Source organism: Erinaceus europaeus, chromosome 18 (assembly GCF_950295315.1).
Source record: "Erinaceus europaeus chromosome 18, mEriEur2.1, whole genome shotgun sequence".
NCBI lineage: Eukaryota > Metazoa > Chordata > Mammalia > Eulipotyphla > Erinaceidae > Erinaceus > Erinaceus europaeus.
The window spans coordinates 32,224,576-32,249,660 of NC_080179.1; the positions used below are offsets into that span (position 1 = coordinate 32,224,576).

General features: G+C 37.1%; 1 protein-coding gene across 8 annotated transcripts in view; it reads left to right on the forward strand.

Annotated features, from left to right (window-relative positions):
* The window catches only part of RBMS1 (RNA binding motif single stranded interacting protein 1), a 277,109-nt gene extending 257,569 nt beyond the window's left edge, over positions 1–19,540 (forward strand). For 4 of the 8 annotated variants that reach the window (XM_060177877.1, XM_016188449.2, XM_060177878.1 and 1 more), the window contains exons 7-15: positions 4,421–4,536; positions 5,991–6,040; positions 6,153–6,246; positions 8,663–8,710; positions 9,771–9,821; positions 13,518–13,628; positions 14,712–14,792; positions 16,133–16,217; positions 16,893–19,540. In XM_060177877.1, the coding sequence (XP_060033860.1) occupies positions 4,421–4,536; positions 5,991–6,040; positions 6,153–6,246; positions 8,663–8,710; positions 9,771–9,821; positions 13,518–13,628; positions 14,712–14,792; positions 16,133–16,210 (629 nt within the window). In that variant the 3' untranslated portion in view covers positions 16,211–16,217; positions 16,893–19,540. Of the gene's footprint in view, positions 1–4,420; positions 4,537–5,990; positions 6,041–6,152; positions 6,247–8,662; positions 8,711–8,958; positions 9,232–9,770; positions 9,822–13,517; positions 13,629–14,711; positions 14,793–16,132; positions 16,218–16,892 lie in introns of those variants that run through there. The other 4 variants (XM_007523777.3, XM_016188450.2, XM_007523779.3 and 1 more) reach the window with 4 other exon arrangements.
* Positions 19,541–25,085: the final 5,545 nt, after the last annotated feature.

Genomic DNA, 25,085 nt, shown 5'->3' on the forward strand with positions numbered 1-25,085 from the left:
CTAGTGTTCTATTATTACTCTAGCACTGACTTGTCTGCTCATTATTTCTGTTAAACATCTCCATTGGGGGGTGGGAGGGAGGGCCCTAAGAGGCCACATGAAGGATTTCTGGACAACAAGCTAACATATCAGATGTCTTCAATCTGCAACCTTTGTATTAGGCTTCAAGGCACAGCTTAAGGAAGTTCATAATTTGGAATAAACTGTAAAATCTGCCTATTAAATTAGGCTCTCTCATTTTATGAGAAGCTCATACACATTTAAAAATTAGTGGACACTTATCTGGTTGTTTTTTCATTTCATAATTTTAACCAAACTGTCAGAATAACTCACTTAAATAGTATGCTACTTTTCAAGAAGCTTTGGTTTGTCATCTCTTTCACTCACTCATTGCATACATATATATATGCATGGACTAGAGAGATACTCAACAGTGGTGTGCCAGACTTGCAAGCCTGAGGCCCTAGTGCTTCCCAAACCCCTTGCATCACCAAATGTCAGAACTTGGACACTGGTCTTGTATCACACTCTCATGAAAATAAACATACACATACACAGGCTTGACAAGTCATTTAGCTAACTTAATGACAGCATAAGTGACTTAAAGTAATTTTCATGTAATTGCTTTCCTGGGGCACATAGTATAATCTATAATAGAAATATCAGAAACTTAAGAGAGAAGAGCTAACTCTGTGTCTGTTTCAGAATTATTTTGCTTCTGCTTGACTTATTTGTGAAGTACAAGCATTTCTAAATAGTATTCCATTCTTCAACTAGATTTTCATAAGATTGGGTGCATTCTAGTTCTCATTAGACTACAAGATCCAGTAGGGCAAAGATCCTATTTTATATACCACTGTAGTTCTGTCAGCATTATATTGACACATAGCAAGCACTCAAAAAATTCAACTCCTAAATAGGCCAAAGAAATTTTAATGGAGAAAAGTTATTAGAATTGTATATTTCCAGTGAAGTAATAGAGCAAGTCTGTGTCCCTCAAATAAGGAGCTAAAAAACAATCCTTACAATGTGTCATTTCTGCTGGTTAGATTAAGAAATGTGTTTTAGTAAGGTATGGGCATCTACCAGCATGTTCGTTATTTTAACTACTTACATGTTTTCCATTAAAAGGAGGATGATGGGAATCAGGTGGTAGTGCAGCGGGTTAAGCACAGGTGGTACAAAGCACAAGGACCAGCATAAGGATCCCAGTTCAAGCCCCCGGATCCCCATCTGCAGGGGAGTCACTTCACAAGTGGTGAGGCAGGTCTGCAGGTGTCTATCTTTCTCTCCCCCTCTCTGTCTTCCCATCCTCTTGATTTCTCTCTGTCCTATCCAACAACAACAACATCAATAATAACTACAACAGTAAAACAACAAGGGCAACAGAAAGGGAATAGATAAATATTAAAAAAGAAAAGAAAAGGAGGAAGATATCTTAATGGCAGATACAAAATTGTAGTAAATACAATCCATTTTAGAGAGATTTAACTGTATCCTCTTTCATTTTAGATGATATATTTGCAAGCATGTTGTTTTTCACTTAATGTTTACTTTGTTATTATACATTTTTAGCAGGCTTTATTGTTGCCTGTGATTGCATTTTCTCTGCCAGAGCACCGTCTAGATAAATGAAGATGCTTTGGAAGCTATTTAAACACAGATAGGATATTTGGCCTTTAGCAGATGTGGGGGTTGAGCACTCCACCAGAGACTGCTACCTAACTCTTTCACACCTGCCTACTTAGGTAACCTGTAAATAAACTTCCAGAGTGAGTCCAATTTAGTCACATTCTTTCTCGGAAAGAAATCCCAGAAAAAAATGATTTATTTGTATTGCATACTGCCGGGCAGAGCTTCACTGACGGGAGACAGACAACCAGGAACTCATGGCTGAGCTGTACGCAGATCAGTCTTTATTCATGTGGAATGCAGCACAATCTAAGCCATCTAAACTAAACTAAACTAAATATAATCACAATCCTGTCCTTATATATACTGGCCAAGTAGGGTGGAAACAGTATGTGACGTAGAGAGGGTGGAGCGAAAAGAGATTGGTGCAAATCAGGGTGTACTACGAGAGGGGGCGGAGCAAAAAGACATCATGAACCAGTGGGGATTAAGCCAATGCCCTGCAGGCAGGGTAGTGCTTAGTTAACAGTGGTTATGTAAATAGAATACAGTGTTAAGCAGGGGGGGATTAAACCAATGAAACAGAAGGGGTTTTTAGAAGCATACCAACAGCATACTGTACTAAGTAAGCCTTTAAGTTAAAGTCAGTCTAGGGACTAACCTTTATGATGCCTCTAGATGAAAGCATATCTTCTAAAGGCAAGGGCCGCAAAGGTTCTTATCTCTCTTGCTTTGCAAGGATATGGGAAGGCAAAATCTTAAAGCCTTGGCTGTCTTCAGAGAACACATCTTGTAAGATCCTTTTCTAGATCTGTGGAGAGCAGAATCTTGGTCTTTCTGAATTCTTAATTTGTCCTTGGAAGTCAAGGTAAGGCATCCCTGATCTAGCTAGACACACACTCCACTCTTAAGAGGACTGGCCTTTTATCGCCTCTCACCAGAAAGCTGTATAATCTTGGCCTTATTTCTACCTCTCGCCACAAGACAAAGCTGTAGAATTAAATGTATTGTTAGTGATTGAAAAGCTTTCTTACTTTCTTTTATTGTTAAGAAATGTGGAAATTTGTGGACCCTTCTTTGAAAAGACAAAGAATATAGTTCATCTGCACTCTAGGATTTGGCCCCAGACCGTCTTCCATCAGACCCAGAGTTTCTTAAATGAAAGTTTCTTGTTCAAGAAAGCCTCAGGGTGGGGAATGAAGTCAGAAGATAAACAAAGGACCCCTTTGTTAATAACAGAGCCAAGATTAACTATTATTCTCATTATATGCCTTACCTCCTACAAGCAGTACAGCTGCCATTTGAAATGAACTAACATTCCTGCCTGCCCCTAAACAGGTTCACACCAGGATGAGAGTAGAGTGACAGTAAACAGCACAGATAGCTTGCAGTGAAGGAATTACTGTGTGTGTGTGTGTGTGTGTGTGTGTGTGTGTGTGTGTGTGTGTGTGGTTGTTGGCAGTGTAGTGTTAAGAAGCACTATTGCTTCCACTCTGTCATTAGTGGGTAGGTAATAATGATATAAAATAAGAGATGAATTAGGATAATGAAAGGAAAAGAAGAAAGGAGTGAATTTTCCACAAGTAATATTTTTCTCTTCATGGTTGCTTAACTTTGAATGGGACTTGAAAGTAGTAATCACAGTTCTAAAGTAGACGAAAGACAGAATGTGTGAACCAGACAGGGAGGTGTGATTACCTTTATTACATTAACTAGAAACATACAGAAATGTATACAACTTTCAGGAATACTCTGCTATTTCCATTATGAATGAGCAAAGAGAAGGAAGTCATGGAAGTCTTCCATCATAAACTTTATTAAATACTGAATCTAAATCACTGTAGCATGATTTCTACATCTTTTGCTTTATATTGGTTTCTTGGGTTCATGGTACCATTTTCTAAAAAATATATAGTAAAGCAACATTAAGTAGGATGATTAAAAACAAAAGAATGTAAATAGAGTGGGCAACGTTTTTAGCTATCTCACAATACCTGTCTTTAATGCTGTATCCTAAAAATAATTAAGACCTACTACTATACACTCACTGTTTCAGAGATATATGAAATACCTGGGGCTGCAGAGACAGCAAAATAGTTTTGCAAAAGATTTTCATGTCTGAGGCTCCGAAGTCCCAGGTTCAATCCCTAGCACCACCATAACCCAAAGCTGAGCAGGGCTCTGGTCTCTCATTAAAATAAAATATTTTTTAAAGTAGTTTAAAAAAAAAAGTTGCTGTAACACTGAAGACATTTATATGCTGTGCTTAAGTTAATGAACAAGTCAGAAGTTACTCCCCCCCAAGATACTGCACCCAGATTGCTACACAAATTGTTAGTAAGAGCTATGAATAAAAATATGTGAGCAGTATATTTTTTCTGAAAAATTATAATGGTAAGCAGTGGAAGCATTGGGGAAGGGAAAAATAGCAGTTCTAATTTATATTTAATAGAGACAGATTGAGAAAGGGTCCAGAATGAAAAGATGTGGACCTGCACTTAAAGAAGTTCAGAAGTGAATCATAAGATGTCTTCCTTCCTAAGGCTAGCTCTTTAAATGTTTTCATTATACTCTGGCTTGAAAGTAGTAACTAATGTGTTATCTGTATTGTTCTTTTTATATAATCCTATAAAGGTCTAGATGAAGAATTGTATTGAAATGTTCTGGCAATTACTTTACACTAATAGCACTACTTCTGTGTGTGTATATGTCTAAATATATCTTAATGCATTTTTTATTTGCACATATATACCCTTTGGGTTTCCTATTATTTTCTCTATTTATGTAGCTCCTACAGAACCTTTATTGTGTAAGTTTGCTGATGGAGGACAGAAGAAAAGACAGAACCCAAACAAATACATCCCTAACGGAAGACCATGGCATAGAGAAGGAGAGGTGAGACTTGTAAGTCCTTTCTTGAAACTTTAGTGTGAGTGTATAAATTTGAAAGTCTACATGAGTCATTGCATAAGAATCAAGTGAACTTTACCACCACACTTCTGGACTAGATTCCAGGATAAAGCTGTCGGACTGGTAGACTATAATTCAAATGATTCACATACTGCCCAGAGAGTGATGATCTTTGAGATGAACAAGTAGTATATTGGGAACAGCTGTATTTACCAGTTAGTTACATATAAAATAAAATAACATTTTAATTGAGTTAATAAATGCACTAATTTTAATACCATAGTAACTTATAGGGATTTATAATTATTCAGAAACTAGTCTACATAGTATTAATTTAGTAGCATGGTTGTCATTTTATTTATTTTGCTTAAGTCATTTAAACTATATTTTAAGTTGAATTTGTGGATACAAAGTTTGGCTTTCATTTCCAGTTATTTTTTTAAGCTAATATACGCTAGTTCAAGAATGTTTAAGGAAGTGCCATCCAGTAGAGTTGTTTTGAAATGAGAATAATAAACATCAGCCACATGTGACTAGTTGAGCCTTAAAATCAATTTAGTATGCTTGGAGAGCTTTTTATGTTACTTTAAATATCAGTATGTAGCTAATGGTGACCACATGGGACAATGTAGAACTGGATCTTAATTCTGATAGTGAGTTTATAATTATATTGACTAATAAAAAAAAACACCTATTTTCTTATCCAGTGTTACTAAACAAACTACCACTGTTTTGTGTTCTCATAAGTCTTTTTTTAAAAAAAAATATTTTTTTTAAAAAGGAGACATCAGTAAAGGACAAGAGGGGTACAACTCCACACAATTCCCACCGCCAGATCTCCATATCCCATCCCCTCACCTGATGGCTTTCCTATTCTTTATCCCTCTGGGAGTATGGAGCCAAGGTCATTGTGGGATGCAGAAGGTGGAAGGTCTGGCTTCTGTAATTGCTTCCCCGCTGAACATGGGCGTTGACTGGTCGATCCATACTCCCAGTCTGCCTCTCTCTTTCCCTAGTAGGGTGGGTCTCTGAGGTAGTGGAGCTCCAGGACACATTGGTGAGGTCGTCTGTCCAGGGAAGTCTGGTCGGCATCCTGCTGGCATCTGGAACCTGGTGGCTGAAAAGAGAGTTAACATACACTCATAAGTCTTAAGAAGTGAATTAAGCGGGGCCTGATGGTGGCGCACCTGGTTGAGCTCACATGTTATAGTGTGCAAGGATCTGGGTTCAAGTCCCCGGCCCTCACCTGCATGGGGAAAGCTTCACAAGTAGTGAGGCAGGGCTGCAGGTGTCTCTGTCTCTCTACTCTATCTACCCCACCCTCTCAATTTCTGGCTGTCTCTATCCAGTAAGCAAATAAAGATAATAAAAAAAATGTTTAAAAAAAATGAAGTGAATTAAGTCATGCTGTTGCAAACTAATGTTTCTGTTCTTTCTCTTTCCCATAGGCTGGAATGACACTTACTTATGACCCAGCCACAGCTGCTATACAGAATGGGTATGTCATTAAGATATATACATGATGATGTGAGGGAAAATGTAAAGGTGGAAAATATCAGACATTTGTTCCATAAGGGATTACTTAATAAAGACTTTTATGTTTGTTCTAGATTTTATCCTTCACCATACAGTATTGCTACAAACCGAATGATCACTCAAACTTCTATTACACCCTATATTGCATCTCCTGTATCTGCCTACCAGGTTTGTACCTTTAGGATTCATCAAGTATATGGCAACTTGCAGACCAAGAATCATTACATTTTTCTCTGTCTTCAGTTTTATTACAAATTAGGTCAAATGTGTGCAGCTTTCATATCCAGCTTAGAATTAGCTGCTTTTTATTTGAAAACTAACTGATTTGTTCATACAAGAGGATGTAAACAAGAGATTTGCTTATCAGGCCTTGAATTCATAGCATTTGAGAATTGAAATGAACCTTATACGTCATCCACAATTGGCCCTGTTAATGAGCACATCTCTTTAAATTTAAATCTTTAAATTGAAATTTAAAGAAAATTGCCATCAGGTAATATGGAGTAGGTGTGCACCCTTGTCATTGATCAGCAGGAACAAATTACAGAGCAAGTAGACATCCAAGTAAATAAAGATGTGTCTTTATTAGGTAACATTGAGTAGTGCAGCGAGATTAAAGCACACTAGGGGAAAAAATGTCTCATTATTTATTTTGTGAGGAGACTTTGCCTTAAGATAAATTTCCAACTTAGATCTTGTTTAAAATTCTGTTTTAATATTGGTTTGGTTTCATTACAGGGTTAGCTTCTATTCTTCATGAACCCAGTGGTGTACAGGCACTTCCCCTCCTATATTAGAATGCCTCTTTTGAGGTTTCTGACTTGACCCTAACAGGAACGTTATAAGCGAGTTCAGCTATCAACATGTGGGGATATAGTTCTCTTTGGTTACGTGTTGAGATTTTTCATGACTTATGTATTCTTGTTTTTTAAACAGTTGAATTGATGTTATAAACCCAGATATCTGGGGTTAGGGGACTACAAAAAACTAATTTTATATCTATAAGCCTCAGTTTCCTCATCCTTAAAATGGGGATAATAATAGTTTATTTTCCCTAGGCTTGTTCTAAGAACTAGATGAGACTATTTATTAAAGAGGCCAACTCAGTAACTGGCATTTTATTAGCGCTCAATAAGTCTTAGTTTTGACTATTAACACTAGTATTAGCTAGCTGATGGGCATCAATTCATACTAATTTTTTATAGTGAATTGGTCAACATAAATAAGCACTATCATAAAGATGGTTCTAGCAAAAAACATAAATTTAGCTTTGACTAACAAGAATAATTAAATGCACTAAAACTGAAGTTTTAACTTAGCATTCATAGCTTTCTTCAGCTTTTAGATTCTTTTCTCCTCTCCTTGCATTGTTACTCATTTTCTTTTTTCTCTGAGTTACATTACTTATGCTCATGCTTCAATACGTTGGGCATAGTATTCACTCACTTAAAATCTGCATCATTATTTTAGACTTAAGAGTTCTGTGTTTTCTGTGCCTGGATAAGTTTCAGAGAGATCTTCTCTAGTGTGCATTTCCCCTAATTAACAATTATGTGTAGCTGATAGTAAAAGTTAGTCTTTTCTAGCTGTCTTAATGTGGAAGCCTCTGTCACTTATATGTATCACTAAAGATATAGTCCAGTAAACATATTCTCAGAAATAAAAGACTTGCATATTTATTTGCATATATGCTGCTGTAGATACTGAGGCTATTCATGCATCTACCCACTATTTCTGTTTCTTCTCTCATTACTATAAAAGCAATAAGCATTATGATCAAAGAATTCTGTCAGCTAATTTTAAAGTGAGAGGCCATTCTTGTTAACTGATTGGTTACCTAGCTATTAACAGAAACACTATATTCTTTAAAAAAAAGTTTTTTCTCCTGCACATTATATGTTTTCTAAGATATATGTGGTATCCAGTTTCATTTTCAAGATACTTGGTACAATAGCCTTCAAGATTGATTTTAACCTGTAATAGGATCAACAGATGAGCTTTTAATTAGTATGTGAATTCTTTAAATTGTCTGCAAGGTGTTGCTTGTCTGTCTGCAATTAGCTGGAGCAAGCGGGGGTGAGGGGGAGAAAAAGCCTACTTCTTTCATCAGATCTGCGGAGGAAACCATGGCCCAAAAGAGGATAAGAGTCAGTGGTGAATAGTTCACAGAACATAGATTATTATTCCCATTTTATAGTTAGGGAAAATTGAGGAGTAGAAATTGACAACAGCTTATTTGCTGCTCAAGGGCAAAGGAAAATTGGTTTAGATGTCATAGCTCCCTAACCCCATAAAATTTATAAGGTATAATTGAGACCACTAAAAGGCATACAAAAAGGGGGAGGTGGAGCATCTGGTCAAAATTGGGCTTTAGAGAGCTTCTCACCTCCCTGTGATTGATTCAGTGAGAGCTTTGCTCTCCTGTTGGAATTGGTCTTTTCCACTAAACCACCATATGCTTACACAATTGGATTTGAGAAATTGGCATCTACAAGAAACCACCAATACCCCAATGGGGAAAGGCTATAGTCCAGATAACTGAAATGTTAACAAGGCAGAAGCACTTAACTTTGGTCTGCCTTAGGTGGCAAAGGAAACCAGAGAAAACAAGTATCGGGGCTCTGCTATCAAGGTAAATCACAATACATTCTTCCCCCATGACTCTTCCCCATATCTTCTCTATAGAACCTCTGAAATTTACAGAAGGGGAATAAGATTCAGGAGGGTTTATTGTCAAGAATTAGAGAATGAAACTTATTTAAAATTATGTAGACTCTGGGCATCAAGAAATGAGTCCATATATTTTTCTCAAGTGGCAGACCCATATGCTTTCTTCCTGCCACAGAACCTGACTTTCATATCTTGTTTCTAATTCCATAGGGTCTGCACTATGTGGATGGATGCCCTTTTAACTACAGATGTCAAGATCTAGTTATTGAAGTTGTTTCTTATTTCTGAATTTCAGATTTTTATTTTCCATTCTAACCAGGAATTACTGACCACCAGACAAGATTTCTGAGACTTAATAATCCTGGGTATCAAAGTGGGATTGAATTTGAGTAGTCTTTCTAAATAAGCACATACTTCTAAGGATCTGTTTGTAATAAAATGTGCTAAAATTCTCATCTGGCATATCGCACCAAAGTAAAAGACTCTGGGGTGGGTGGGTGGGGAATACAGGTCCATGAAGGATGATAGAGGACCTAGTGGGGGTTGTATTGTTATATGGGAAACTGGGGAATGTTATGCATGTACAAACTATTATATTTACTGTTGAATGTAAAACATTAATTCCCCAATAAAGAAATAAAAAAAATTTCTCATCTGTATTTCTAAAACACCAAGTTTTATGCCTTGATAACAACACTTTTTACTATTTGAAGTGTTTGTGTCTTTCTATCCCTTGCTTAGAGAGTAAGCATCTTAAGGGGGGTACCCATATCCTGTGCACCATTTTCTCGTTGGTGCCTAGCTCTCAAATACCAGAGTGGGTAAATGGGTCATGGTTTTATTACCATTTCATCCTACTCAGAGTAACCAGTATATCAGGAACTCTAACTGCCTTAATCATTTTAATCAATAGTACTGTTTACTTTCTTCAGTAGAGTTTAGCATTATTAAGAGTTCTACAGAAATAGGTAATATTTCAGTAGAAGTAAATGTTTTTTTTCTCTCAAAATCCTCTTTTGTAGGTGCAGAGTCCTTCTTGGATGCAACCTCAACCATATATCCTACAGCATCCTGTAAGTTTTTTATCCTAATGACTTCAATACATATAAATAGTTTCCTTGCAAATTATAGTCTACTAATTAACAAAGAATGTACAGGACTTGGTAAATTTTAAATACTGAGTGAAAGAAAAATCTAAATTCACCTTAAAATGTCCACTCATCCTTAACTTTAAAAAAAATTGATAGTTAGATAGGCAAAATAACTCATATGAGATTGTGCCTGCTTTGCCATGCACTCAACCCAGGTTCAAACTCAGCCTCCACCACATTAGGGGAATCTGAGATTCTGTGGTATCTTTTCCTTGTCTTTCTCTCTCTAAAATTATCAGCCTAGACCATTAAAACCCTACTGATAATAGAAAAAATATGATTAATATTAATTTAAATTTCAGTCTGTACAAATTTAAAGGGGGCCAGATGGTGGCATGTTTTAGAGCTCACATTATCATGCATGAGCACTTGATTTCAAGCCCCTGGTCTCCATCTGCAGAGGGGACATTTCACAAGCAGTGCTATAGGTATCCTCTCATCTGTCAAAAAGAAAGAACTAGAAAGAAAAGGGGAGGGATAGATAATATAATGGTTATGCAAACAGACTGTCAAGCCTGAGGCTCCAAAGTCCCAGGTTCAATCCCCTAAACCAGAGTTGATAAGTGCTCTGGTAAAAAATTAAAAAAAAAAAAATTTAAAAGGGAGGGGAGCTGGGCGATAGCACAGCGGGTTAAGCGCACATGGCGCAAAGCACAAGGACCAGTGGAAGGATCCCAGTTTAAGCCCCCAGCTCCCCACCTGCAGGGGGTTCGCTTCACAAGTGGTGAAGCAGATCTGTAGGTGTCTACCTTTCTCTCCTCTCTGTCTTCCCCTCCTCTCCATTTCTCTCTGTCCTATCCAACAACAGCAATAGCTATGACAACAATAACAACTACAACAAGGGCAACAAAATGGGAAAAAGTGGCCTCCAGGAGCAGTGGATTCGTAGTGCAGGCACCAAGAAAACAGAAAGAAGAAGAAGAAGAAAGAAAAGGGGAGAAAATTGCTTCTAACTGGAGTGATAACCCTGGTGTGAGGGCAAAAAAAACAAAACATAAAATTCTTACTTGAGACAGGATACCATTTTCTGTCTTACACCATTTATATAGAAGTTCATTCATTGTGTGGCTAAAATTCCAGTAATCTTCAGTATGAAACAACTCATTTTACATAGTTTAAAACAAATAAAGTTATTCAAATGAACTGGAAATCTTCATCAGTATTACTACATTTTTCTGTGGAAATTAAGTATTAACACCCTTGTTAAATGTTATTCCCTTAGCGATAAGGGTACTTGTTGTTCTTATATTATTTTACTTGAGTTACACTTTACATTATTAGATAGCATATTTAAAGTGTTTTTCAGAGGTGCCCTCCATTCCTGCTTGCTCCCTTGGACTCAGTTTTGGAGCAATAGCTTCCAGTTGTTCCTAAACCCAAGATTAGCTTTCCCTCTCCTGATGCTTTATTGGTTTGGTTTTCGGACATTTACCATTCTTTTTTCTTTCATTGTGATTTTCACTATTTGATTTAAATGTCATTAAAATAAGTTATTTTCATTTGAAAGTTTAATGAAAACAATCTAGTTTATTGAATTAAAATAGTGACTTAGAAAGCTGAAAAGTATTTGTAGAGAATAAAATCAAGTAAGTCTATGAATGCCAAGTACAATGACATACATTCCTTCCATGAAAAGACTATACAAATTTGGCCCCACATTTTCAGTTAACTAGTGCAAGGTGGGAATCCTAGTAAGCAGTACAGTTCACAGTAGTTACAGAATGAAAATAAATTGTGTTGTTTAGTTGAAGAAAAGCAGAAACTCTGCAAAACACACAATGAATGTTTCTAACAGCCATCCAGGGGCAAGTGCTGAACAGGGTGTTGCTGAGAAGCAGCAAATAATACAGAAGAGCTGTCTGATGTTTATATGTGTGACATACATATTCCTCAATATGCATGCACGCCAAAGGCAATTGTTGCTTCTGGTACATTTTACTATTTTATAAGTCAACCCACTTTTCATCTAAGGGCTTCTAGTACAGTAGATCCTATACATGACTAAGCTAATGGATCAAAAAAGTTCTTCAGCCTGTTCTAAGTTTCTGAATCATTTCTGTCTTACCATATGCTTTTTGACTGCACATTTAAAATATGTAAAGAAAAAAATTCTTATGAGATTTCTGGCCTACATGAGTATCATTTTAGAGACAAAGACTATATCCATTTTCAGTTTAACATCTTTGAGAGAATATTAATAATGTATATAGAATCTGAGATCACAATTTTCCTACATAGATTTTAACTATCTAGAATTTATACAGAATTGAAATGCTTACATACATATCTTTCCTTTTAATTATATAACTAATTACCAATATTTTGAGGAACTAAGTCAGATACAATGATTCCAAAAACATATATTAATCTTAACTGAATGTGTTAGAATAATTGCATTCTTTGCCAGTTTCAAAGGGTGAGAACAATGATACAACCTTTAAGAACATTATATAAATTGGAGAAAGTGAAGATATCCATAGATAGCATTTTGGTTCATTTTATACAGTCAATATAGCATTCTGTAACCACGACCTATGGTGATAATGATGATTATGCAGTATGTTAGGTAAATATGTAAAATAGAATGTTTAGTTAAATGCAAAAGTCCAGTTATGTACCCTAGTTAAAGCTATGTCTAGTCTATAATCCTCACAATAAGAGTGTGACAGTGCTAACAGCAGTGTATTTGAGAGAACAAGTTATGGGTGAATTTGTGTACTCTTAAATACATGTAATTTTACTTTTAATGATCAAACTTTTTTCAAATTAAATCTAAGATTCTAAATTTTTATTATCAATTATACCGAAATTTGACTCCCTGACCTGGTAACAAAATGTAGTTTAAAATTCTTAAGAGAAATACTGAGTAAAGAATGTGATCTTGAATCAAATGACTACTTTTGTACGACATCCTTAAGCAAAAGCTACATTTAAAATGTTTGATGTAGTTTGTTGTTTTATGGCTACGTAAAACTTTTTAATTAAAAAAAAAAAAGCTTTCTAACCTGAGCCAGCTAGCATACTTGTTTGCATTTCCTGTTACAGCTCCTCCTGCTGGACTAAATTGCTAATAGTTAAGTGAAATTTAAGGAAGGGGTGTTTGGTACAGGGATTTCTGTGACGTGAATGCCAAATATAATTTTCTTTCATATTCTTGGGAAAATCATGAAGAACAATCTATATAGAATATTTTTATAGCTTATATTACCATTTGCTATTTTGAGAGGTTTTTTTGCTTTATGTTCCCCAATTTTTCTTTGCAAAAGATGACTGAACTCTTTTTTTTTTTCTTTTGCCTCCAGGGTTTGCAATGGGGCTCCGTGCAGTCACTTTAAATCCACTGCTCCTGGTGGCCATTTTTTTCCATTTTGTTGTCCTTGTTGGATAGGACAGAGAGAAATTGAGAGAGGAAGTGAAGAGGGGGAGAGAAAGATAGATACCTGCAGACTTGCTTCACGACTCGTGAAGTGACTGCCCTGCAGGTGGGGAGTCGAGGCTCAAACCAGGATCCTTGTGCCAGTCCTTGTGCTTCATACTATGTGTGTATAACCCCGACTATGAAATCTTAATTCCTCTCTTCAGCTCATCTTATATTGCTCTTGTCTCCCAATTCCACAGGGTGCCGTGTTAACTCCCTCAATGGAGCACACCATGTCACTACAACCTGCATCTATGATGAGTCCTCTTACCCAGCAGATGAGTCATCTGTCACTAGGCAGTACCGGAACAGTAAGTGGCAAGTTAATATCATATGCCTCGGTAAATAGGAGGGTAAATGAGTATATCCTGTGTCTTTTCTATCAAATTATAGGCTCTGATATCAAAGATTTTTTTCTGACCCACTCCTACCTCCACATAAGTAAATACATGTTCAGATAGCTTTTCAGTGATTATCACTTCTTTACCAAAATATGGCACCTAATACTACATCTAAACTTAATAGCTACTGTTATTCATTGATAGAGACAGGAATTTTTTCATCACTTTTTTAAATGTAATTTGGAGGCATTAAATCACAATCTTAATTTTTACAATACTCAGGGGATCAAGATAGGTGTTGAGATTGAGCTGGTATCAAATTTAATTCCAGGTTGATATGCTGAGTGTTTAGACAGTAAGGTGGCCAAGACCATCTAATTGAGATGACATCTATTCTGGCTTAAAGAATAAGGCATGATATTGTGTCTCCCTCTGCTCATACTCTATATGAACTACTTTCAAATGCTTGACAACACATTCAAATCAACTGGAAAGTTCTCATCTTTGGGGGAAAAATGAATGACTCAACAAGAATGCAGGGATCTATTTTTTGTTCTGTTAAAGATATAATTGGTCATTTGCCCCTTGGGTCCTCAACTATGGAAAGGGCGCTGCTAAAAAATATGAGATCCTTCAGGGCCAGGTGGTGGCACAACTGGTTAAATTCACACACTACAGTGTGCAGGGCCCGGGTTCAAGCTCTGGTCCCCACCTGGAGAGGGAAAGCTTCACAAGTGGTGAAGTAGAACTGCAGGTATCTCTCTATCTGTCTTTCTCCCTTTCAATTCCCTCTGTCTCTGCCCAATAATAAGCAAATAAAATTTAAAAAGAAAAAATGAGATCCTTTAGTTTGATAAATTCAACAAGCAGGAAGTTCGTTTCACCTTCCATATGACATATTTATGCACATTAATTAAATGTTGAATAAACTAAGTTCTCTACTTTGAAATTTCCAAATACTTTATATCCCATCTCGAAATTCTCCCAAGTGTTTAGAATTTTTCATGACTTGTCATGGCCCATTTTGACCTCTTTTTTTTTTTTTTTTTTTAGTACATGCCTGCAACATCAGCTATGCAAGGAGCCTATTTGCCACAGTACACACACATGCAGACAACAGCAGTTCCTGTGGAGGTTAGTACAAGCCATGCAATGACTTTTCTAACAATGAGTGGTTTCAGATATGGGTAAATTGAACTAAAAAGTCAAATTTCAAAAATTTTCACATATAAATTAAGTTCAGGAGAGAGTGTTACATACTTAACATTATTTTCAACTAAGATAATACAATTCTGCACATACAAACTGGCCTAATAATATGTAGATAATTTTGCCAACACTGGTAGAAATATGTTCTAATGTTTTTTGTAGCATACCATTTCAAGGCACTGTCTTTCAAGCATTTGTGAAACAACATCCAGATGATTTAAGATAAAAAGGGAGGTAGTTTACAGTCCTAGTACTAAAGATTATATGATAATAATTACAAAAGGAAATCATAATTAAGATTCCTGAACGGATAGATGTTCCAAAACTATAATGGTTGAACAAAGCATCCTTCTTTTTACAGAAATTGATAGTGATATCTAAATAACTGTCAATTCTTATAGTAGAAGATACTAAGTTGAAAGAAGTGTAACATGAATTAAGATTGAACAGAAAGTATATCATTTTCCTGAAGAGGAGCATTAAAATTCCCAGGATTTATCAACCCAACTAATTCCACTTAGAGCCAGTAGATTTCAGTTCTGTAAATGATTACTGAACTGTAGCTAGGTTGAGGAGTGGAGAGTAGCTGAAAGGAAAATATTTTGTTCTCTTCTGACTGGTTTGAATTTTTGCAGTTTTTAATAACCACAGTTACCAGAACCCATAATCCTTTATCGGCAATTCTCAAACAAAATCTAAAAGTGAAAAATTCCCTTTGTAACTACTTTAGTTAAATATCTGATCTGTGAAAAACGTCACCCTGAACTGATGAGAGATAAAACATTTAGCCCCTTTACTGTAAATATATATTTCAATATAGACCTGTGATCTATTTATGATGCACAGGCTTAGACCCCACTAGGGATATTAGTGACAAACAACCATATTGTATTTCAGATCCTAAAGCCTGACAGTAGTGAATTCCAGGTCACATCTGGCCCCCATATATGAGAAATTTATCAGCCTATATATGAATTCTCAGTTCATTTGAATCAGAAACCCCAAAACTTTTTAGTTTGCAATGCAAATTGATAAATTTTAGTTCGATGTGAATAAGCAAGTAATAAAAGTTGGGATGAGGGTGTTCTTTTGTCTACTGGACATTTAACTCCTTAAAGAAATGATAACTTTGAATACTCAGTATGACATTAAGAAGATATTTTTAAAGACTACTTAATTTTAAGGCATTTTAAAGACACCAACCTCTAGGTAGTAGAGTTTGGATTTTATTGTTTACCTTTCTCATCTGTTGTGCTTTGTTGTAGGAGGCAAGTGGTCAGCAGCAGGTGGCTGTAGAGACATCTAATGACCATTCTCCATATACTTTTCAACCCAATAAGTAACTGTGAGGTATGAGGGAAACATCTCCATAACTGTGGTGCTTAAATGGGGTAGGGGGGAGCCCATGGTTCTTATATCAAAATGGTACTTAGAATAGCATGAATTTGCTCATACTGCTTTAATCAAGAGATAAAAAGTTATTGAAATATTAAGATGTGTGATTTTGTGAATCTGCAGATCAGCTACTATGACCCAGAAGAATGCCTTATATGTGTATTCTCTCCCTCCCCCCAAAAGTATCTGTAGCACATTAGAGAACACCTAATACCAAATCATATTTTAGTATGCTATACAGTATACAACATAATATAGGATAATAATCCTAGATTGGTTGCTTTCAATACTTAAAATTGAAGGAAATATTTCGCAATTCTTTGACAATGAATTTAATATAGATCAGCCTATATATGAATTCTCAGTTCATTTGAATCAGAAACCCCAAAACTTTTTAGTTTACAATGCAAATTGGGGTAAAACAATTTAGAACTCAGATACACAGGGAGTTCTGAATGATAGAGGCTCCAGTCTGAAAGGCAGACTCTAGAGTGAAGCTCAGAGTTTGCTTGTATTTCGTCTGCCACCTTTCTCAAAAGCATGTGTGTGTGTCTTAGGCAGAAAAGATTACAAAGTCCTCTAGTTTTATACCAAGTGTACAAAAGCATGTGTTTTATTTTTCTCTTCCAGATGTACAGAAGGGTGTTCTTAACATGAAGAAAGGTGTTAAAGGCTGAACAATCATGGATTTTTCTGATCATTTGTGCTTTAGGAAATTATTGACAGTTTTGCACAGGTTCTTGAAAACGTTATTTATAATGAAATCAACTAAAACTATTTTTGCTATAAGTTCTATAAGGTGCATAAAACCCTTAAATTCATCTAGTAGCTGTTCCCCGAACAGGTTTATTTTAGTAAGAAAACAAAAACAAAAGATTTTTATCAAATGTTATGATGCAAAAAAAAAAAAGAAAGAAAGAAAAAGAAAAAAAAAACAGGAAAAAAAAGAAGAAAAAAAAAAGCAAACTTCAATTTTCTGGGTATGCACAAAGACCATGAAGACTCATCCAGGTGCATGACCAGATTCTTGTGGTTTTGTTAAATTTGTGTTTTGTGTTTTGTTTTGTTTTTGTTTTTTTTTTCAGCTGTATGAAATGGGCTTTCAGAGGTTTAAATAGTCTGACTTCACCCATGGTGTTCTGTGCTTGCAGTGCGAGTGTTGCTGTAAATTCAGTGTTGCTGTCAGTGTCTCTTTTCTTAGCTTCCTGTTTTTATTTCAGCGTAGTGTGAAGTGTCTTATCCTTTTCTATGAATTCCAATTTGCCTTAACTCTTTTGATGCTGTAGCTGTTTCAGTAAAAGTTAGTTTGAACTAATGATGTAGAATGCTTTGACCAAATGAGCTGGTCTATTATGCCTTGTAAAACAGCAGCATAGGGCTTTTAAAAGATAGTCAATAAAAGTTGCTGAAATTTTGGCTTTTTAAAATATGTAGTAGGTGTTTTTAATAATTTTTCACATAATGTGTAAGTTAGTGAAATGCAAGAAGGGAAAAATGTTTTTGTGTGAAACACATTTTCTGACTGGGGAACTTTTAATAGGGTAAATTGTTTGTAAGGCTGTATGCCAACAGTTTCCTCTGATAGTTTGACTGATTTAGGATATCTGCTGTATGATGCAATGTAAAGTCTTTTTTTGCCTTTTTTCAGGAAAAAAAAAACTAACTTGATGTTCTAGATTAGTGTAGGTAGCACTAGGGTGGGGGTTGGGGGGCGGCGGTGGGGAGTCACCAAATGTTTTTGTCCTTCCTTTATACTAACTAAAGATAGTGCATTAGAATGAGAATGATGCCTAAGATCTGGCAAACAGAAACATGTTGCTATTGCAACAAAATGTCAAAAGCTAAAAAGGATTTATCTTCAAACATAAGCTGAGGTATGAATAGAAGCAAATGATTGGCTACTAGCTCTCTCTCTCTCTCTTACTTCAATTGGAGGAATAAAGATGACTTGGCACTTTTAAAGGTAACTTCACCAAAGACCGAAGAGCCAGTAACCAGTAGCTCCAACTTATCTCAGCATCACATCTTCTGTGCTCTTTATTTTGCCGGACCAGTTTACGGTTAGGAGAATGTGCCTTTTTTGTACCTTTGCATTTAGGTTTTATAATTTTAATTGATGTATGGACACAACACAAACAAAAAAGCATGAAGGAAGATTTGGATCCAAGCAGTGCCACACTTTACATCATCACTACAAGTGTTAAGTGTAAAGAAAAACCAGTTTTGAAACTATGAAATTCCTGATTCATAAATACACAGTTACTTCTATTTTAGTACATAGAAGATAATTCACTGTTATTAAAGCTCTTTTTTTTTTTTAAGGCAATTGCATATGTTTGAAAAGCAATGGTAAATTAAGTTGTCTTCCAAAACTGTGTACTTGTCTGGTCAACTGTGTGTGATCAGTTATCTACCTCAGAGTCTATTTTCTTTTGTGCTGGGACAGGTTGCTGGCCCTCCCTGTTTCCACAGACCAAATCTTCCTAGCTCAGGAGCTAGGACTGAGCAGTTATTTCTTTCAAGTATTTTTTAGTTCTTAAATTTTTATGCTTGTATTTGATTATAGATGTCAGTGACATTTCATAGTTTCAAAAGTCCTTGCTGCTCTGAGAAGTTTAGATTCTAGCGAAAATTACATAGTCATAAGAGAAATGTGTTTTGTTTTTGCTTTTATTTCCTTTTTTAAAGTTGTGGTATTATTGGTTCTATGCTCCCTGGAACATTACTGCTTTGTGAAAGTCCAGACTGAATGCAGCACCCTCCTTGTACCTAGTACATTTGTAAACCTGGATCTCTCACTACTTGATACTTTTTGCATTAGTTAAGACAGAAATTTGATTGCTCAGTTCAAGAGGAGGATAAATCTGCTGCTAGAAATGTCTGAACTAAGTGCCATACTTGTCTGGGTAAGATTTGGGAAACATAACCTCTGTACATAAAAAAGAAAAATCAGTTAAACATCACATAGTAGACAGCCATTAAATTATAAAAAAAAATTAATTTATGAAGAAAGACCTTTTGTACAGATTGAAAAAAAAAGATTTTCATAGAGATATCTATATGATCAAGAGAGTTAATTTTTTATTTTTGTTTTACTAGTGCCACAAACTTGCCAGTGGTAACTTATTTGTCCGGTTCAAGATAACTGTAGTTTTCTTTCCTAGGACTTGTTGTTAAACACCAAAAGACATTTTTGAACTGTACATTTGATCAGATTGTTAGCTTTTTCTGTTTTATTTCTTTTGAGAACCTTTGAATAAAAAACATCTGAAATTTAATTTTTCCTGTCAGTTCTTTAAGTGGATTAAATGAATTCTTAATTTTAATTTCTAATCTCTTTCATCTTAGTAGAATGGTTTGAAAGTTTTGAGAAATATTTCAAGTGTAACATTATTTTCAAAATAAATTTCCCTGAAAAAAATCAGAAAAGCCTTTCTGTACCCCCCCCCCCCCCGTGGCTATTTTAAAAGTTGTATATAAAGAACAGAGATACTACCCTTCAGGCACATTTCATCTAAGTTCAAATTCACCTTCTGTGTTTCTAAGCATTTAACAATCCAGTCCCTTCTCCCTCCCTTACTTCTACCCTTTCACTGTGCCCAGCAAGGAGTATGGAGTGAAGACAGTGTTCCATCTCTGATAATGAAACATACTGGTAAGGATTTCAAAATGATCTTAACTGTGCATGACCTCATTTAACTGTCCCCAATAGAAGGTTCCAGTAAGTATATCATTATGGGAGCAGCGGGGGATTCCCTCTGTCCTTGAGTATTTTTGTAAGGCACTTGATACAGAAAATTGAACTCCCTTTTACCCATAGCACACTGCATTTTTTAGTATAGTTGTACAGTATTCTGCAGCACTGTAACTGTCATAGTGGTGAAAGAAATCGACAAGAAGAATCTCCACTGCCCATCTGTACATTTCTTTGCAGTGTAGACAATGCGAAATTTTGAACACTTGACCTGTTAGAGCTAGGAGTGCTCTTATGCTCAACATCTGTTTCAGAAAAGGAAACAAAGACCTTTGGTGATGACCAATGCTTCCAATGGAACTATGTCAGGCTGAAGAGGACTGTAACCTCCCTTTGATATGCACAGACTGCAAGAACAAAAGCTGTATGGCCTCATTTTCGCTTCCAGTCTCACACTTCCTAGTGTGCTCCAGTGACCAGTAATATAACCAGCTACCAAAAACAGGAAAGAAACTGTACTCTTAGGCACATTGACTTTCGTTGAACTTAATTTGGTTGTAGTGTTTTTAAGATTTTGTCCCTTAAATCTTGGGAGCATTACTGGCTCCCTTCACACAGAAACTGCTGCCTTCTCAAGAGCCCCTCTACCAACTATGCAAAAGGGATGAACAATCTAGAGTGATAAGAGTAGTTAACAAAGAACTCTTACATATGAAAAGAATTGTGGTACCTTTGGGCTTAAGCCTTGCTTTGCAAAAGGTTGTGTCTAGTTGGGTAATCAATAGGAATCAGAATTTTCTTTTCTAATTTCTAATTTCCTTTTATAATTTCTAGGAGGGCCTTAGAACTCTGCTTTGTCAAGGAATTCTTGGGTAGAAGGCAAGGAAGAAGCTATCTGACATGCTGGTATGAGCAAACAGGGTTGGATAGGAATCTCAGAGTCTCCCTATCATCCATGCCTGTCATGAGTGGTGGCACTAAGTAAAGCTGTAGGAGCCAGAATTCCATGTGCAGTTGACCTTCACAACTACTGATTAAAAGTTGGGCAAATTGCATTTCCTCCCAGCCGAGTGAGGGCTTAATACATGTTTAGATGTATGACTAATTGTTTCGTCATTTCTTTAGAGTAGCCAAAAACAAAACAACCAGTTACCTTTTAGTTTCCTATCACCAGCCATCCCTGTCACAGATTTTATCATCAGTCCTCCCACCTAACACCTTTAAAAAGTCCCAGAGAACAGTATGTGGAAGTGGGAGGAAAACTCAAGTGGTCAGGGCTTAAGAAGAGCTGGGCAATTTCTACCCCTTGAATAGTAACATGATGAGATAATGCCCCTCAGTCATCGCTGGGAATGCAGGAGCACCACAGGGCAGCTATGCCAGAAGGCAGTGGGGAATCAGGGCTTCAAGGTGAGTGCCCTACGCCATTTTCAGTGGGGAGTTTTGCACACAGCTGAAGAGCAGTGCTGCCATGTGCCCATCCCTTTGTGTGGGATAAACTCCAGAAGCTATAGAGTTTCAATCCTGTGATGTGATTCCAGAGTCTCCTGTGTACAAGCTCTCGGTCTTTATAGGGACAGAGAAATTTTTTTTTATTTTTTACTGTTACTTGTTTATAAGATGAAAAAATATCGACAAAACCATAGGATAAGGGGTACATTCCCACCACCAGAGTTCCGTAGCTTTCCAATTTTTTATCCCCCTGGGAGCATGGACCCAAGGCCATTTTGGGGTGCAGAAGGTGGAAGGTCTGGCTTCTGTAATTGCTTCCCCACTGAGCATGGGCATTGGCCGGTCAATCCACACTCCCAGCCTGTCTGTATCTTTCTCTAGTGGGGCAGGTCCTCTGTCCAAGGCAGTCAGGTTGGCATCATGGTAGCATCTGCAACTTGGTGGCTAAAAAAGCACTAAGATAAAAAGCAAATTGTTAAATAATCTGGAACCTAAAGTCAAGAATATAACAAATGAATTGGGGGTTCTCAGTTTTGGAAAAGCTAATAGATCTATTTTAGATATATTCTAGTGGGGCCATGACTTTACTAATTTTTGCCAGAGCACAACAGCTAACAGCATGCAGGTGGACCAAAGATATTATCTGGGGAGATAGTGTCAGTTGGAAATAGGGCCAGAAAGTTGGTTCAGGGCAGAGAGTAGCTCCCAAGTATGGGAAAGGTATATAAGTATTTTATGGTGCCTTTTTTTTTTTTAGGTCTACTTGCTTGCTATTTCACCTCTTTTTTTTTCATATTTATTTATTCCCTTTTGTTGCCCTTGATGTCATCGTTGTTGGATAGGACAGAGAGAAATGGAGAGAGGAAGGGAAGACGGGGGAGGGGGGAGAGAAAGACACCTGCAGACCTGCTTTACCACCTGTGAAGCGACTCCCCTGCAGGTGGGGACCCAGGGCTCAAACGGGGATCCTTCTGCCAGTCCTTGCACTTTGCACCACGTGCACTTAACCTGCTGCGCTACCGCCCTATTCCCTCACCCAAATACTGGCAAGTAAAGGTCAGAGCAGGAGGGCTACCTGTGGAGATTTGGAATCCTTGGACAACTGTACCAGGGATAATTGGGTGTTTGAGTGGGGAGTTAAGTCCTTAGAACTGAAATAGACAATCACTGTTGCTGGAAATTGGTAACTCCCTTATCAAGAACAGTGTTGCTCAGCCTGAGGAGTCTCTTAAACGACTTTTTAAGATTTACAGAGTGTTGGGAGTGTGTGTGTGTTGGAGAGAGTGAGAATTACACAAAAACTTTGCCAGACCTAATGGTTCTGAGAAAACAGTCGTAGTATGTCTCTAGACTGCTCAAAGTTAAAGGGGGGGGGAAACTGATACAAACTAATTCTCATTATTTTGCTAATGTGACTCAGAATGACAGTTGATCTAGGTCATTTGCTTGCTTGTTCATGTGTACAAGATACAGGTCATAAATAAGACTCCACCAGTATATCCTATGCTCCTATGCTGTAGTATCTCTGAAGCTACATCATTGTAAGTGCAGGCATCATCCACATCAACCAGCAAACTGGCTTTTTTTTAAAGAACAATTTGTAAAATTGTTTCCACCCACCAACCCTAGTCTTGCAAAATGATATGCCAAAAAAATTAGTTGTCCTTTCCATTCTTGTAAATACAGAAGTAAGAGGTTATCAGTGACTAGCAAGAGTTAAGGGGCGGGGTATGATGGGGTATGACGATAGAAGAATAGCACAGGAAGGCTTTCTTCTTTCCTAGTGTAGGGAAAACATTTCATATCCTGACTGGTGGTTACAAATCTACATACTTGCTGAAATTCATAAACCTATAGAACCACCCCCAACACACAAAGTATTTTAACACATAATGGAAAACATGTTTTGAAGGCAAGGCTTCACGTGTAATTTCACCACTTCTGGGGGAAATAATATATTTTTATTTTCATTAGTGTTTCAATAATTATTAACAAGATTTTAAAATAATGGGTACAATTCCATACACTTAAACCACCACCAGAGTTCTATATCCCATCCCCTCCACTGGAAAGCTTCACTATTCTTTATCCCTCTGCGAGTGTGGAACCAAAATTCTTTATGGGATGCAGAAGGTGAAAGAGCTGGCTTCTATAACTGTGTCTTTGCTGAACATGTACATTGGCAAGTCGATCCATACACCCAACCTGTTTCTCTCTTTCTCTAGTGGAGTAAAGCTCTGGAGGTTCCAGGACACATTGGTGAGGTAGTCTTCCTAGGGACATTAGGATGTGGCATCATGGTAGCATCTGCACCTCAGTGGCTGATAGGCAACATGATATAAAGCAAGACAAATTGTTTAATAGAATAGAGCAGATGGAATTAAGGGTCTTCATAGAGGAAGAAACTAGGAATTCTATTTTAGAATATTCTATTAGGAATATATTCCAAGGAGCCCATGACTTTATTAATTTTTGCCTAAGCCTGATAGCTAACATGCAGGTGGGATAAAAGTGTTGTCTAGAAAGATGATGTCAGAGTTGAGAATAGGACTAGAAAGCTGAATTAGGCTACAGAGTAGCTCCCAAATACGAAGAAAGTACATAAATACCATTAACTGTTAACCTCGTTGATATGACCTAGGGCCCACACCTATTCATATTTAGCACAGGAGCCTCAGGAGCCTGTGTAACCTCTCTGAGTCCCAGTCAGTCTGAGCTCACAGTCCATGTTCATAGCCGGAAACATTCTAGATTGCACTCATTTCATGACCAGTCTTTGTTGAGTAGCAGAGTAGGTTGACCCTGCCTGTCTTCAGAGAATAGGACAGTTCTTACCATTGCTGTTCTATTTGAGGCCCACTATTTCTTAAGAGACTAGAACAAAAGCTATGAACATTAATATGGAACCAGAAAATACCTAGAATAGCCAAAAACAATCTTGGGAAAAATAACAACTAGAGGCATCATACTTCTAGATCTCAAACTATCATAGGACCATTGTAATCAAAATTGCCTAGTACTGGAACAAAAACAGACACACTTGGGGTCGGGCTGTAGCGCTGCAGGTTAAGCACACTTGGTGCAAAGTGCAAGGACTGGTGTAAGGATCCTGGCTCCCCACCTGCAGAGAGGTGGGTAAGAATATTGTCTAAGGGAATGGTATCAGAGTAGAGAAAAGGGCTAGAAATTTGGATTAGGACAGAGAATAGCTCCTGTTCTTGGGGGGTGGGGGGGTTTGTGGCTAAAATAATGACCTCCCTCTATCTGACTCGGGGCCTACATTTATATTTATATTTATATTTAACAACAGAGCCTGTGTAACCTCTAAGTCCCTATTGGTCCGAGCTTGCAGTTCATGGTCACAGCTGGGAACATTGCAGGTTGCACTCATTTCAGGACCAGTCTGTCATTCATTCTTTCTTTCTCTCTTTTAATTTTTATTTATCAAAAGGAACACTGACAAAAAACACCGAATAAGAGGGGTACAACTCCACACAATTCCCACCACCAGAAATCCATATCCCCTCTCCTCCCCTGATAGCTTTCCTATTCTTTATCCCTTTGGGAGTATGGACCTAGGGTCATTATGGGGTACAGAAGGTGGAAGGTCTGGCTTCTGTAATTGCTTTCCCTGGTGAACATGGGCTTTGACAGGTCAATTCACACTCCCAGCCTGC